Here is a 14261-nt window from a genome sequence, read left to right as displayed (position 1 = left end):
AAATTTGTTTGGTTGTGATCCAGAGAGGGTGTTTCTGTGAGTCTGCACTAGATGTCAATGACTTCTGTAAAAAAAAAAAAACAACAAAAAAAAACATAAAAAATAAAATCATAACGTCTTTTCAAATTAAATAAGCGTATCCATAGAATTTTTGTTCTCCAAACAAGTTGCTACTTTGTTATTAAATTGATCATTGCATACACCGTTTTTTTCAGTGAAACTAAACAAATCTTTTAGTGAGCCAAACTGGATTTGTTTTAATCACCGATAAACGTTCACAGTTGTTTTCGCCTTATGCATGACAAAAGCACCAGTGCATGTTTTGTAATCGAGCAACACTGACATCTAGCGGCCAATATTTTTAAATGCAAGAAAACAATCTATTTCGTTTTACTTCCGGGTTCTGCGTGAATTCTTTGAGCCGTCCACGTCCAGCTGCAATCCAAACAGTTCCTGTTATACACCCTTTACCATTTGGAGTGTTTTTTGCGTGTTTTTCGTGATGTATCACCCGCCTGTGCTGAAGAACAGGCGCACTCTCCTGGAGAGAGCGGAGAAGTTTATATCTGATGTTTATTTTACTGACTGCAACCTGAGAGGACGGTAAGGCTTCGTTCATTGAGCTGCACCGACCAAACTGGTGCTGCAAAATAACAATGGAGACCCAGCACTTTGCTTCAGTTAGTTTACATACAGTGGCTTGCAAAAGTATTCACTTTTACCATATTTTGTCCCTTTACGGCCACGGCTTTGCGTGGTATTTGACTGGGATTTCATGTGATGAACAAATACAAAGACGCGCAGAATCAGAATCAGCTTTATTGCCAAGTTCGTACATACAAACAAGGAATTTGACTCCAGTACACTTTGCTCTGTGGGTTTTTAAATATATTTAAATAAATAAAAATATTTTTTAAATATTAGTTTTTATTGCCTGTATCGTTATGTCCTTAAATATACATTTATACAAAGGTGCATTACCAACTTCAGTATGCAGTTGTTTTGTACTCTATTGAATGTTCATCAGAGAAACAGCCTGGGGGAAGAAACTGTCTCTGTGGCGGCTGGTTTTAGTAAACAGTGCTCTGTAGCGGCGGCCTGAAGGTAAAGCTCTGAACAGTTTATGTGCAGGGTGTGTGAGGTCTGCAGAGATTTTAGCAGCTCTTTTCCTGACCCTAGACCTGTTTAAGTCCTGGATGGAGGGAATGTCAGCTCTGATTATTCTCTCTGCAGTCCTGATTATTCGTTCCAGTCTGGACCTGTCCTGTTTTGTGGATGAGCCAAACCACACTGAGATGGATGAAGACAGGACAGACTGAATGATGGCAGTGTAGAAGATGACCAGCAGCTCCTGTGGAAGGTTGTACTTCTTGAGTTGCCTCAGGAAGTACAGTCTCTGCTGGGCCTTCACCCGAACAGTGTCTATGTGTGAAGACCATCTCAGGTCCTCAGAGATGGTGGTTCCTAAGAACCTGAAGTGGTCCACAGTTGACACGGTGTTGTTGAGGATGGTGAGGGGGGTGTATGGGGGTGGTGTTCTCCGAAAGTCCACCACCATTTCCACAGTCTTGAGTGGGTTGAGTTCAAGGTAGTTCTGACCGCACCAGTGTACCAGCCGATCCACCTGCTGTCTGTATGCCGACTCATCACCGTCCTGGATCAGTCCAATGACAGTGGTGTCATCTGGAAACTTCAGGAGTTTCACGGACGAGTCCGCTGAGGTGCAGTCATTTGTGTACAGAGAGAAGAGGAGTGGGGATAGAACACACCCTGGGGGGCACCAGTACTTATTGATCTGGTTTGGGAGAAGATGCTCCTCAGTCTCACCTGCTGCTGTCGGTCTGTCAGGAAGCTGTTGATCCACTGACAGGTGGAGGCTGGGACCTTGAGCTAGGTGACCTTCTCGTGGAGGATGTCTGGTATGATGGTGTCAAAGGCCGAGCTGAAGTCTAAAAACAGGATCCTGGCGTATGTCCCTGGACGGTCGAGGTGTTGCAGGATGAAGTGTAGACCTAAGTTAACACCATCATCTGCCGACCTGTTTGCTCGGTAAGCAAACTGCAGGGGGTCCAGCAGGGGGCCTGTAATGTCTTTCAGGTGCTTCAACACCAGCCGCTCAAAGGACTTCATGATCACAGACGTCAGGGCTACAAGCCTGTACTCATTTAATCCTAGGATGGAGGATTTCTTGGGCACCGGGATGATGGTGGATCGTTTGAGGCAGGAGGGGACCTCACATTTCTCCAGTGACTCGTTGAAGATCCTTGTGAAGATCGGAGCGAGTTGATGTGCGCAGGCTTTCAGGCTTGATGGGGAGACGTTATCAGGTCCTCCAGCTTTCTTTGTTTTCATGCGCTGAAAGAGCCTGTTTACCTCTTCCTCTGAGATCTTTAGTGCAGGCAGAGGATCTGAAGTTAGGGGGTTGGTTGTTTTACGGGTCAAATTTGTTCCTTAATGGGATGTAGAGGAGGTGGTTTGAGGTGTGAATGGCTTCTTGTCATGTCTGCAGTAGAAGCCATTTAGACGGTTAGCCAGGAGACGACTCTGTTCAGGATGGGTGGAGGGGCTCCTATAGGCAGTCAGGTTTCTCAGACCGGTCCATACAGCTGAAGTGTCACCAGTAGAAAGGCTGTTCTTCAGCTTCTCACTATAGCTTCTCTTGGCTGCTTTGATCTCCTTTGTTAGTTTGTTCCTGGCCTGCCAGTACCGCGCCCAATCTCCACTGCTGTGAGCTTCTTCCTTTTCCCTGCGCAGATTCCTGAGGTGTGGAGTAAACCATGGTTTATTATTCCCAAAGGTGCAGAAGGTCTTGGTCTGCACACACATGTCCTCACAGAAACTGATGTCACCACATCAGTTAGTTGGTTTAAGTCAGTGGGTGAGGTTTCAAAAACAGTCCAGTCTGTGCATTCAAAGCAGGCCTGTAGCATCTGCTTTGATTCCTCAGTCCACTTCTTAACAGTGTGAACCTTGGGTTTGGAAGCTCTTAGTCTCTGTCTGTAGGTTGGGATGAGGTGGATTAGATAATGATCCGAAAATCCCAGAGCAGCCCTGGTAACAGCATGATATGAGTCCTTTAAAGCTGTGTAACAATGGTCCAGTGTGTTTTTGTCTCTGGTGGGACACTTTATATGCTGTCTGTATTTGGGGAGTTCATTGGAGAGGTTTGCTCTGTTAAAATCTCCCAGTATTATGATGAAAGAGTCCGTGTATTTTTTCTCCAGGTCTGTAATCAGCTCAATAAGATGTTTTTCCGCGGCAGAAGTGCAGCCATGCGGTGGAAAATATGAGCCGATTATTATAAACGAGGAAAACTCTCTCGGTGAATAAAACGGCTTACAGATTATGGAAAATGACTCAAGATCAGGACCACATGTTTTTCCCAGCACTTTTACGTCTCTGCACCAACCTTCATTTATATAAAAGCAGATTCCGCCTCCTCGCCTCTTCCCCAGCTGCTCAGACTTCCAGCTCTGAACAGCTGGAAGTCCGGCATCAGCAGTGCGCGGTCCGGGATGTTTCCACTCAGCCATGTCTCGGTGAAGCAGAGAACCGCTGATCCGCGGAGGTCCGTGTTTTTACCGGTGAGAAGAAGCAGCTCGTCCCTCTTGTTGCTTAGAGAGCGGAGATTTGTCAGATGGATTGAAAGCAGTGCTGTGCGAAGTCCTCTTTGGCGGAGCTTTACCAGCGCGCCAGCACGCTTTCCCCTCCGACGCTTTCGGCGCAGGATCCCATAGAGTGCCGCGGCTCCTCTCACCAGGAGCTCAGTGAAGCTCGGATCGATGAGTAATGGTGAAAAAATCCCAAGAGAAGACTCTCTGATGTTGAGAAGTTCCTCTCTGCTGAATGAGACCACAGAACTGTGGCTCGAAAAACATAAAAACACAAAATATGACACACGCTCAAAGCATCAGCAGTGACTCACTCTGTCACCACTCGAAAAAACAAAAAAGATAGTGAAGTTCAAGAAAAATCTATTTAATATATTTTGTTTTACAAATTAAAATCTGAATAGACTTTATAAGCTTCACACATTTAGTCAGACATTTTTACTTGTTTTTCTTTGCAAAAGAAGTCGATCTCAGGAAAATTAAATTAGCTTCCCTGTCCCTGGTGCAGGATATAATTTCCTCAACGTAATTATACCTCCACCATGTTTTACTGTGGAGATCATGCGCACACATGTTGCATGTTGATCAGAAATTTCACTTATGGTCTCATCTGTCCAGAGTCCCTTAAAGCACATTTGCTGTGTCTTGAGGCAAACTGCAAATCTTTGTTCTTATGGCTTTCTTAAAGACCAGATTTGCAGAGTCCACAATAAATAGTTGTCCTGCTGATAGATTCTCCCACCTGACCTGTGAAGGTACCATGGCCCTTATGGCTGCTTCTCTGATTAATGTTCTCCTTGTCTAGCCTGTCAGTTTTTTTGGACAGGCATGTCTTAGTAGGTATGCCATAATCTTTCTATTTTAGGATTATGGATTGAACAGTGATTCATTCAAACCTTTAGATGTAATTAGGTGACTTCTGAAGGCAATAGGGTGCATCAGATTTTATTTTGGGGTAACCTGGCTAAAGTGAGTACAATGCAAAAACATGGCCTAGTTTTCAGTTTTGTTTTTAGTAAAAAAAAAAAAAAAAAAAAGTAAAATGCAGTACTTCCTAAAATCCCAATAAAATACATGGAGGTTTGTGCTTGTAACATTACAGATAATAATTTTTGAATTAAAAAAAATAATAAAATGAATAATTTTGCATGCCGCTGTGGGTCTGTCTAAATAATCCTGCTTTTGCTTCATGAATTACTCAACTTTGCAGACTTTATGGGGAGTCTTGTCTGCTGGAATCCATCAGCTTCTTCCTGTCTCAGACCAGAATCTCATATGCTGAAGCCTCCAAGCAGAACTTTGCACCTTATAAAGTCGGTGATACCTTTGGACCTACGTAAGAGAGGAATTCTCTGATTTCTTTTTGTTTTTATTAGTCTCTAATCTTTTACACGCTCAAAATCCAGGAACTAACCCAAGCTTTATTGCTGTTCAAGATGGTGGACTTGCTGGTTTAAAGTGTCCCTGACAATCCCTGAATCCTGGAGAGGAAAAGAGGTTCATCTCCTCTGGGAAAGTGATGGGGAGGGAATGGTCTGGAGAGATGGACAGCCCGTTCAGGTAACTTTGCAGAAGTTATTTTTAAATCAGACTATTTTAAACCTAAAAGTGCACCTGAACCAGATAAAATGTGTGAAATACAATTTTTGCTTACAGGGATTAACGAAAGAGGGGGAAAAGACAAGCTATATCTTGTCTGACTGTCTGAAAGATGAAGAGCCCCACAGGTCAGCACAGGACTGAAGTTGGATTTAAATACTATTTCTGCATTTGTTTTGGCTTGTTTTTATATTCCTCTCTTTCTGTGAAGGGTCACCCTTTATGTGGAAGTGGCCTGTAATGGGCTTTTTGGTGCTGGTCAAGGATCCTTTATTGCAGCTCCAGACCCAAACAAGATGTTTTCTGTACAGAAAGCTGAGTTGGTGACATTCAATAGGGATGTGCAGAAGCTGCTGACCGAGTTTGAGATGCTTGTTGACATTGTTAAGGTACAATTCGTTAAAACAGCACATGATAATGCCTGAGTAAAATAAAGGGATAACCTGAAACTCTTTTTAAACAGGAGCTTGGAGATGGGGAGCAACGGGGGTACCAGGCTCTCTTCACTGCTAATGAGATGGTGAACCTTTGTGACCCGTTTGATCCCAGTTCCTTTTCTAAAGCTCACAGTCTGGCCCACAAGTTCTTTCACCAGCGCAACGGAGAAAGCCAGCACACTGTCCATGCAATGGGTCATTGCCACATAGATTCAGGTCTTCTTTTTCACTCATTTAATTTCTATAACTTTAGCAGTCCAGCAAACCCATACTGACATGCTGCTATAATTTTTTTTTTCTTTTTTCTAAACATACTTTTGAAAATTCAGACAACTTTTCACAATATAATTCTTTACAAAAAATAAAGATGCTTTTAAACTGTAAATAAAACAATAACATAATCACCAGTACTGTATCTAACCAAAATGTTACAAAGAAAAGATGTTTCCACAGTTTGAAAAAAAGTACTCACTCAGGCGTATTAATAGGACAGTTTTTTGCTTCTGTGCAAGTCTGCAGCAACAAACTTTGCAGCGATAAAATGTGTTCACTGACAGTTGTTTTGACCAGTAATCCTAAACCCTTGCAGAGATTTTTACTGCAGAAGCAGGTAGGGCTGTTTGACTCGGTGCTTCTGCACCTCAAGTTACCATTTCGCTTTTGCTTAACAAGGCTTTACCCTTCATACAGTGATTTCTTTGAATCTTTAAACATTGCCATGTTCTGTAGCACTAGAAATAGTAGTTTTCCTCATTATGTTGAGAAACATTACTTTTACAAGATAACCTCTCCTTGATGCATTATTTGTATACAGAGTTTGTTTTATGTGTTGATATGTAAATTAGTTCACATTTGTTTGTACAGTTGTACATTTAAATTAAATTAAAAAAAACTTTTTGATTTAAATTGTTAAAATAAATGTACTTTTTAAACAATATTTGTATTTATTGAAATTTCCCTCTAAATTCTAGAGGTTTTCTTATATGAGAGAAAAAGTTAAACACTGTTTTATAATTTTAAAACTGTATTTTGTAGTGTCCTTAAAAATGTTTGGTAATTATACAGTATGTATCAAAGTATATATTTATTATACATATTTTGTTTTAAATGACATATTGCATTGAAAACGTAGTTGCTGTTAGTACTTGTAAAAGTATCGAACAGAAAATGCATTTAATATTCTGCGTCTTCGTCCACAGCCTGGCTCTGGCCGTACGAGGAGACTATTCGCAAATGTGGCCGAAGCTGGGTGACAGTCGTCGGTTTAATGGAGAAGAACCCAGAGTTTGTCTTCACTTGTTCTCAGGTTGTTACACACTGTTTTTTTTATTTTTATGAAATATTCCAAATATCTGTGATTGTGTCCAGTTTTCACCCTTTTCTTTGCCTCAGGCCCAACAGTTTCTTTGGGTAAAGAGTTGGTATCCGGGACTTTTCTCCAAGATCCAGGACTACGTGAAGAAAGGCCAGTTCATTCCAGTGGGAGGAACATGGGTGGAAATGGTAAGCTTACAGATAAATAGTGGGTATTTTTATTGTAGCTGCACCAGTTTTACACCTGTCTTCTTTTTCAGCTGTGTTCAGGCAGTAGTTATGTTGTCTACTGACTCATTCAATAAACTAGAAAATTATTAAATAGTTAATTTATTACAGTTTTTTCCCGTTTCACTAAATGAAACACACGATGATTAGATTAATTACACACAGACTGATGATTTTCTGTATACAGCTAATGAAGACAACACATTTAAGATTAGAATATTATACACAGCAAAGGAGTTTGCAGTCTCTCTGGGAATCCCTTTTTTGGAAACCAGCGTTAAAACTCCACCAATGTGAAGCAGACCTTCGGGACCATGGCTGCTGAAATCCAGAAGAGGATGGGCCTTGGAGCCACAGGTGGAGGTGGAGAGAAGCCCAACATGAAGCTGACTCCAGGGACTACTGTTAAGCCTTCATCAGGGGGCTGCTGCTGAGACACGAAACCACCAGTCCCTGTGCCTCACTCCCCTTAACTCTGCAGGCCCCCTCCAAACTCCTGTGTTCCACGACAGCCCCACTACTGCAGACAGGAACGAGAAAACTTGATTTGTGTGTGTGTGTGTGAGAGAGACAACAAGATAAAGTTCATACTGTAGCTACTTTACTAAAAACAACAGAATCTTTCTTCTCTTACTATCCTGTTGTTGACAGGCTTGGTTGAAAGGCGATGATTCTGCCGACTCCCCGTCTCTGACCAGTCAGAGACTCTTTCATTTGGCCCTGTGAATACAGCTTCAGGACAACACTGTGTGAATAAAAGCAAGCATAGGAGAGCAGAGAACACAGCACTAAGTTGCAAAGAGTGATTAAGTTATGTTTGGAAAGTCAAACCTGGGCATCAGTGTAAAAGACTGCGTCCACCCAAGACAAAAGTGTTTGTAGAAAAGTAAGCAGCTCAAGTTTGAGTTCATAAAGTGAAGGTTTATGTAGTGACTTATTGGGTGAGGAAGAGGAAAACTAAAATGTTGAGTCTGTGTTTACTTCCACAGAGCTCACCTGCATTTGTTTATTCATGTTTCATACTTTAAAGAGTTTTAGGTTTTCTGGCTGTATAATATGATATATGACTTTTAAAGGTAAAGTCTAGTAACAACTACATATTTGCCTTAAAGGATGGCAATCTGCCCTCAGGTGAATCCATGGTTCGGCAGTTCCTGGAGGGCCAGCGCTTCTTTAATCAGGAGTTTGGCATGTATTGCAAAGAGGTAGAATGTCCTTAAAAATACCCTCAAAACCTTATATAATCTCTGTTGAAAATGTTGGTTATTATTATTATTATTACATTACATGCTCTGCAGTTTTGGCTTCCAGATACATTTGGCTACTCTGCCCAGCTTCCACAAATCATGCAGAGATGTGGTATTTCCAATTTTCTGACACAGAAGCTGAGCTGGAATTTGGTCAACACCTTTCCTGTAAGTATTTTGCATGTATTTTCTGTAAAAACATTTTTTTTTAAGTAACTTTACATTTTTTACTATATCTATTTTCAAAGCACAACACATTTTTCTGGGAGGGTCTGGATGGTTCAAAAGTCTTAACTCACTTCCCACCAGGAAATTCCTATGAAATGAAGGGAAAAACTGAAGATGTAAGTCTATAATACAGTACATATAGGTATGATAAATGCTGACTCTGGGTTAAAAATGTCTAACCTCACTTCTGTGCTTTCCACCACCCATAGCTGGTGAAATCTGTGAAGAATAACAAAGATAAAGGGCGGGCCAATCACAGCGCGGCCTTGTTTGGCTTTGGCGACGGAGGTGGTGGCCCCACACAGCTGATGCTAGACAGGCTTAGCCTGGTCCAGGACACAGATGGACTTCCCAAGTGAGTTCCGGTGTTTGACTTTAAGTCAAACACTTCCCACCCACTATTTTAATTTTGGCTTCATGTTGCTGTACTATGTCAGTTCTGGTATTGTTTTGAAGGAGTGTGTCAGCATGTGGTCACATTGTGGTTCATTCTGGAAGTTCACAGGAATATGAACCATGTCATAGTGTTATATTATTTCAGTAAATGCTGTCATAAACTAATATTAAAAATATAAATTATTTTAATCACTTCCATGTCCTGTTATGGGCTTTTTTCAGGGTCCAGATGTCTAGTCCTGCAAAGCTTTTCTCACAGCTTCAGGCTGACTCAGGTCTACTGTGCACGTGGACCGGAGAGCTTTTTCTGGAGCTGCACAATGGCACCTACACGACACAGGCACAGGTAGAGCCAGAAGAGAGCCTGGATCCATGTCAAAGGCTGAGTTATTGGTTCTAGTTTCTACAAAAGACTCTGATCAGGAATGAAAATTAACATGCTTTTCCTTTTACACAATTTCAACTCGCCAGCAAACTTAAACATAGTTTGAGTGGGTAATTTTACATACTTTTATACTTATATTTTCTAAACTTTTATCTTTATTCAGACAGAATCTCTGAGCCCAAACCTAAATAGATTTATCTGAACCTGAAGGACATTATCCTGCGGTGTGGCGAAATAGTTTGCAAAAAGCATTTAAAGTCTTTGAGTGCACAGCTAAAAATTCAGCATTCATAGCAATGCTGGGATTCATTAATACGTATAGTGCTGGCATTATGGAGTGGAGTTACCCAAATAGCACAAGATCATTCATGTTGGAGTGAGTGCCATCGATTCTCCAGTGGATTCAGGTCTGCCAAACAACATTTTGGTGTTTAGAAATTAAGCCAAAATCAGATATCATGGGTCACAAACTTGAATTTAAGGTATCTGTATTAAATGTGAGACACTCTAGTCAAGACAGGGTGATAGACTTGAAAATGGAGCTGATCTAAGTTTGTCCAGATTGAAAAAAGCCTTTTATCACAACACTGGATTTAAAGCCAACTTTACTGTTTAATGGTTTGTGGAACATACAGATAAAGCCCAACTAGGTTCATGATGTCCAGAATGTTCTAAAAACTGCCAGAAAAATCTAGAAATTTGGGATGTTATGATGGAGATGTTGTCAGAACCCTGATGCACAACATTTTGCTCTCAAATTAAAAACGAGCATTGCTATAATTTAACAAACAGTTACACCGTGATGATTGCTACATCACAAGAGGTACAGTTTTGAGTTTCGAGACATTAAACTTGGATTGTTGTGTCACCGCTTTTAGGCTGTTTTTGTTTTCTGCAGATTAAACGTGAGAACCGACAGTGTGAGGCTCTGCTCCATGATGTGGAGGCGGCCTGCAGCTTGGCCCTCTGCCGAAGCGAGAAGTTTCTGTATCCCGCAGAAAAACTGCAGCACCTCTGGAGGTTCAAATATAACTTACAGTTCAATCAGAAGAATTATGAAACACCACGTTGTTTTTTGTTACGTGTTTTATTTTTGTCTCTTTTTTTTCCACTGTGTGACAGACTGCTTCTTCTAAACCAGTTCCATGATGTTATTCCCGGCAGCTGCATAGGGATGGTTGTGGAAGATGCTCTTAATTATTATAAAGGTACAGTGTTTAGGGCAACAGTTTCCTGTTTGAATTTCAGTTATATCTTGGGTATAATCTCTCTACATCTTGTTGAAGATATCAGAAAAGATGGTGGTGTACTTCTGCGGGAGGCGTTCAAAGCCTTGGAGCCACATGGCAGCTCTCTTGCTGTGTTTAACTCTCTGCCCTGGGAGCGATGGGAAGTCATTCAGATTACAGATGACACTGACAAACCTGAGCTAGGTAAGCTTAATATTCAAAATATTTCGGTTGTTTAGGTTTAAAGTTAACATCTGCTGCCCTGTGGTCCACCAGCTCTGGTGAGAGCGCCCAGCGTTGGTTTGGCTCCTGTCAAAGAGACACAGCCTGTGACTCCAGTTTCCGTCACTCCTCAGGTAATCACTACTAAGAGATTTATATCAGAGCAGTTCACATTTTATATATCTAACTGCGTCCTGTGTATGTTTACAGGCTCACGGCAAGGTCCTTATGGAGAATGGGATTTTACAGGCGGTCGTCAGCAAAGATGGCACACTGGCATCACTGTATTTAATCAGTGCAAACAGGTAAAGGTAAACCACAAGTAAACTCCTGTACGTGATCTGTTGGCAAATCTAATAATGGCCTCGGATTCTTTCAGAGAAACCATCTCTGATGGCTGTTTTGGAAACCAGTTTGTCATATTCAATGATGTACCCCTGTACTGGGATGCTTGGGATGTGATGGACTACCATCTTCAGACAAGGTCTCATTCGTCACAGTCACTACATTGCAAACATCAGAGTTGGCAGGAATCTGTTTAGAACATTTATAAAACAAAATCTAAAATATGAACTCTTTAGGAAGCCAGTACTGGAGGTGGTGCAGCCTGTCCAGGTGGCGTCCTCAGGAGGGGTGCGAGGCAGTGTCAGCTTCACCCTTAGGATCAGCGATAAAAGCACCATCACACAGGAGATCATCATGGATGCCATGTGTCCCTACATCAAGTTCAACACAAAGGTACTCTCAAATCTGCCACTAGTTTTTGCTTATTATTTTAAAACATCCTATCTGAACAACTAAAGAAATACACATCTCTGTAATTTCAGGTGCAATGGGCAGAGTCGCACAAGTTTCTCAAAGTTGAGTTTCCTGTGCAAGTACGAAGCCCGAATGCTACATATGAGATTCAGTTTGGTCATCTGCAGAGACCCACGCATTGGAACACATCGTGGGACTGGGCCAGATTTGAAGTAGGGCAGTAAAGTCTTGCCCATCGTTTCCAGTCAGTCTTTAACAGCTCTGTTTTTTTTTTTGTGTTTCCTGTCTAAGGTGTGGGGTCACAAATGGGCTGACCTATCAGAGCACAACTTTGGAGTGGCACTTCTGAATGATTCCAAATATGGTTATTCCATCCACAGGAACACAATGACCCTGTCCCTGTGAGGTTTCCTTTGCTTGTTAGGCACCACAATGGCAGCGGAGTCAAATTTAACACATTTAATCGTTGTAAATACTATTTCCTCAGACTGAGAGCACCGAAGGCCCCCGACACCACTGCCGACATGGGGGATCATCAGTTCACATATGCCATCATGCCCCACTCAAGTAGGTTTGCTTTATGTTTGTGATGTAATTTGTTACAAACCAGAAAGACTCATTGAACAAACATGTCTTATAGGAACCCTCCAGGATGCTTCTGTCATTCAGTGTGCTTACAACCTCAACTACCCTCTGAGGCCGACCCAGTGCTGCCCTGACTCTGTACCCTGGAGTGCCTTCTCAGTCAGTCCAGTAGCAGTCATACTTGAGACCATTAAACAGGTATTAGATTACAAGCCAAGCTCCATTTTTAAACAGAACGTGATTTGTGAAACCTGTTGAGGCTGGGGAAATTAGAACTAGCTTGGTGTACAGTGCCTTGTGAAAATATTAGTGTCTCTTGAACCTTTTTCACTTTTTCTCACATTACAACCACATACGTATGATGTACTTATTGGGATTTTGTGTAATAGACCAATACAAAGTAGTGCATAACTGTGAAGTCGAAGGAAGAGGCCTCAGAGGTTTGTTAGTTTAGTTGTGTACTCAACAAATTTTTTATGTAAGACTGGCAAAAGGAGAAAGGTTGACAGAAACCGATAAGAAATACCATTTGCATTGTTCCTCGGGTCATGCAGCTGACACAGCAAATATGTGGAGGAAGGGTCAGATTAGAACAAAGCTGAAATTTTTGGGTTATTTGCAAAAGCCATACAGAACAATATGCAGTGGAAAACTAACACTGCAAATCACCTTGATTATCCCATTCCCAAAGTGAAACATGGTGGTGGCAGCATCATGATGTGGGGATGCTCTTCTTCAGCAGGGACAAGGAAGCTGGTCAGAGTTGATGGGAAGATTGATGGAGCTAAATACAGGACAACACGTAATATACGGCTAGATAGGGTTCATAGGGGTGGGTTGCTGGTTCAAACCCCTGCTCTGTCCGTCTGTCGTTGTGTCCTTGGGCAAGACACTTTACATGCCTTGTTTGCTGATGGTGGTCAGAGGGCCCGGTGGTGGCGATTGTATGGCAGCCCTGCTTCTGTCAGCCTGCCTCGGGGCAGCTGTAGCTTCGTTGTAGCCTACCACTGAGTGTGTGAGTGTGTGTATGAATGGATGGATGACTGATTGGAGTGGTTCAAATGCCAGGTACCACTAGGTGCCCTTTCATAGTATCCAGAATCATTTTAGCCATTATTTGAAAGGTACAGACAAATAACTATAATGTAAAGCTAACAACTAAAAATGAAAAAAAAAAAAATGCAACCCCAATCATCAATTTATTACAGTTTTATGTTCAAAACCAGTGAGAATTGCTATGTTAAGTGACAAGACTATTAGCAGTGCATTCTTACAACAGTATATCTCTGCATTTTCTACTTTTAAACATTACAAAATATTCACTAAAGGAATCAGTATAATGTTGGATATGTAAAAGATTTATTAGGGTGCAAATCATCAGAAGTGCAAATAAACTAAGTATGGCTAATTTTGAGACCGGTTAGTGAAAACCCTCTTAATTTAAATCTGTTCATTTCTCCAACTTCAAACGTGATATTTCAACTTCTGGGTAAAACTAAAAGGCAAAAATATCCTTCAACCAGTTATGGATTTCTAATGTGTACGAATGCTTTTTGTTTGTTTTTATGATACCAAACACAAAATACTTTTGAAAAGCTAAGTGTTGTTTACTTTAACAGGAAGAGGACGGAAACAGAAGGCTTGTCCTGCGTCTCTACGAGTCGCATGGGAGCAGCGTTACTGCAACTCTGCGCAGCGACCTTCCAGTTAAGGAAGCCTGGCAGTAAGAGCTTCTAACTTTCTTTTTCATTATGATTCTCTCGGCTTTTTTTGGCATTGTTCTCTAAGAACCAAACCATTTCTTTCAGTTGCGATTTCTTGGAGAGGCCAGACCCCACCCAGCCAGCACACATCACATCTGAGGGGATCTCTCTGACCTTCAAACCTTTTCAAATCATGACAATTCTGCTCAGATTGTGATGTTTAGTCCACCATGGTTGAAAGGTCTGAGGGACATTAATGTGAAAGCCTTGCAATAAATGAATAAAGACTTTTTTTTTCTAATAGCTTTTGAAAAAAAA

At 41.5% G+C, this 14261-nt stretch overlaps 1 protein-coding gene across 1 annotated transcript; it reads left to right on the top strand.

Annotated features, from left to right (window-relative positions):
- The first annotated feature begins 404 nt into the window (after positions 1 to 404).
- On the top strand, positions 405 to 14246 carry man2c1 (mannosidase, alpha, class 2C, member 1). Its single transcript, XM_047392778.1, has 26 exons — positions 405 to 603; positions 4822 to 4947; positions 5048 to 5171; positions 5268 to 5338; positions 5422 to 5599; positions 5674 to 5863; positions 6847 to 6953; positions 7040 to 7150; positions 8302 to 8394; positions 8488 to 8604; positions 8685 to 8780; positions 8874 to 9019; positions 9283 to 9406; positions 10344 to 10465; positions 10568 to 10653; positions 10732 to 10878; positions 10951 to 11030; positions 11107 to 11201; positions 11276 to 11380; positions 11478 to 11634; positions 11724 to 11867; positions 11947 to 12056; positions 12143 to 12222; positions 12296 to 12438; positions 13860 to 13963; positions 14049 to 14246. Exons 1-26 carry the CDS (start codon positions 503 to 505, stop codon positions 14158 to 14160), a joined length of 3069 nt encoding a protein of 1022 aa, XP_047248734.1. The 5' UTR covers positions 405 to 502; the 3' UTR covers positions 14161 to 14246.
- The last annotated feature ends 15 nt before the right edge of the window (positions 14247 to 14261 follow it).

The sequence above is a fragment of the Girardinichthys multiradiatus genome, chromosome 2, assembly GCF_021462225.1.
Source record: "Girardinichthys multiradiatus isolate DD_20200921_A chromosome 2, DD_fGirMul_XY1, whole genome shotgun sequence".
Lineage (NCBI taxonomy): Eukaryota > Metazoa > Chordata > Actinopteri > Cyprinodontiformes > Goodeidae > Girardinichthys > Girardinichthys multiradiatus.
The sequence above is the reverse complement of the archived record's forward strand: the minus strand, read 5'-3'. Positions and strand labels throughout refer to the sequence as shown.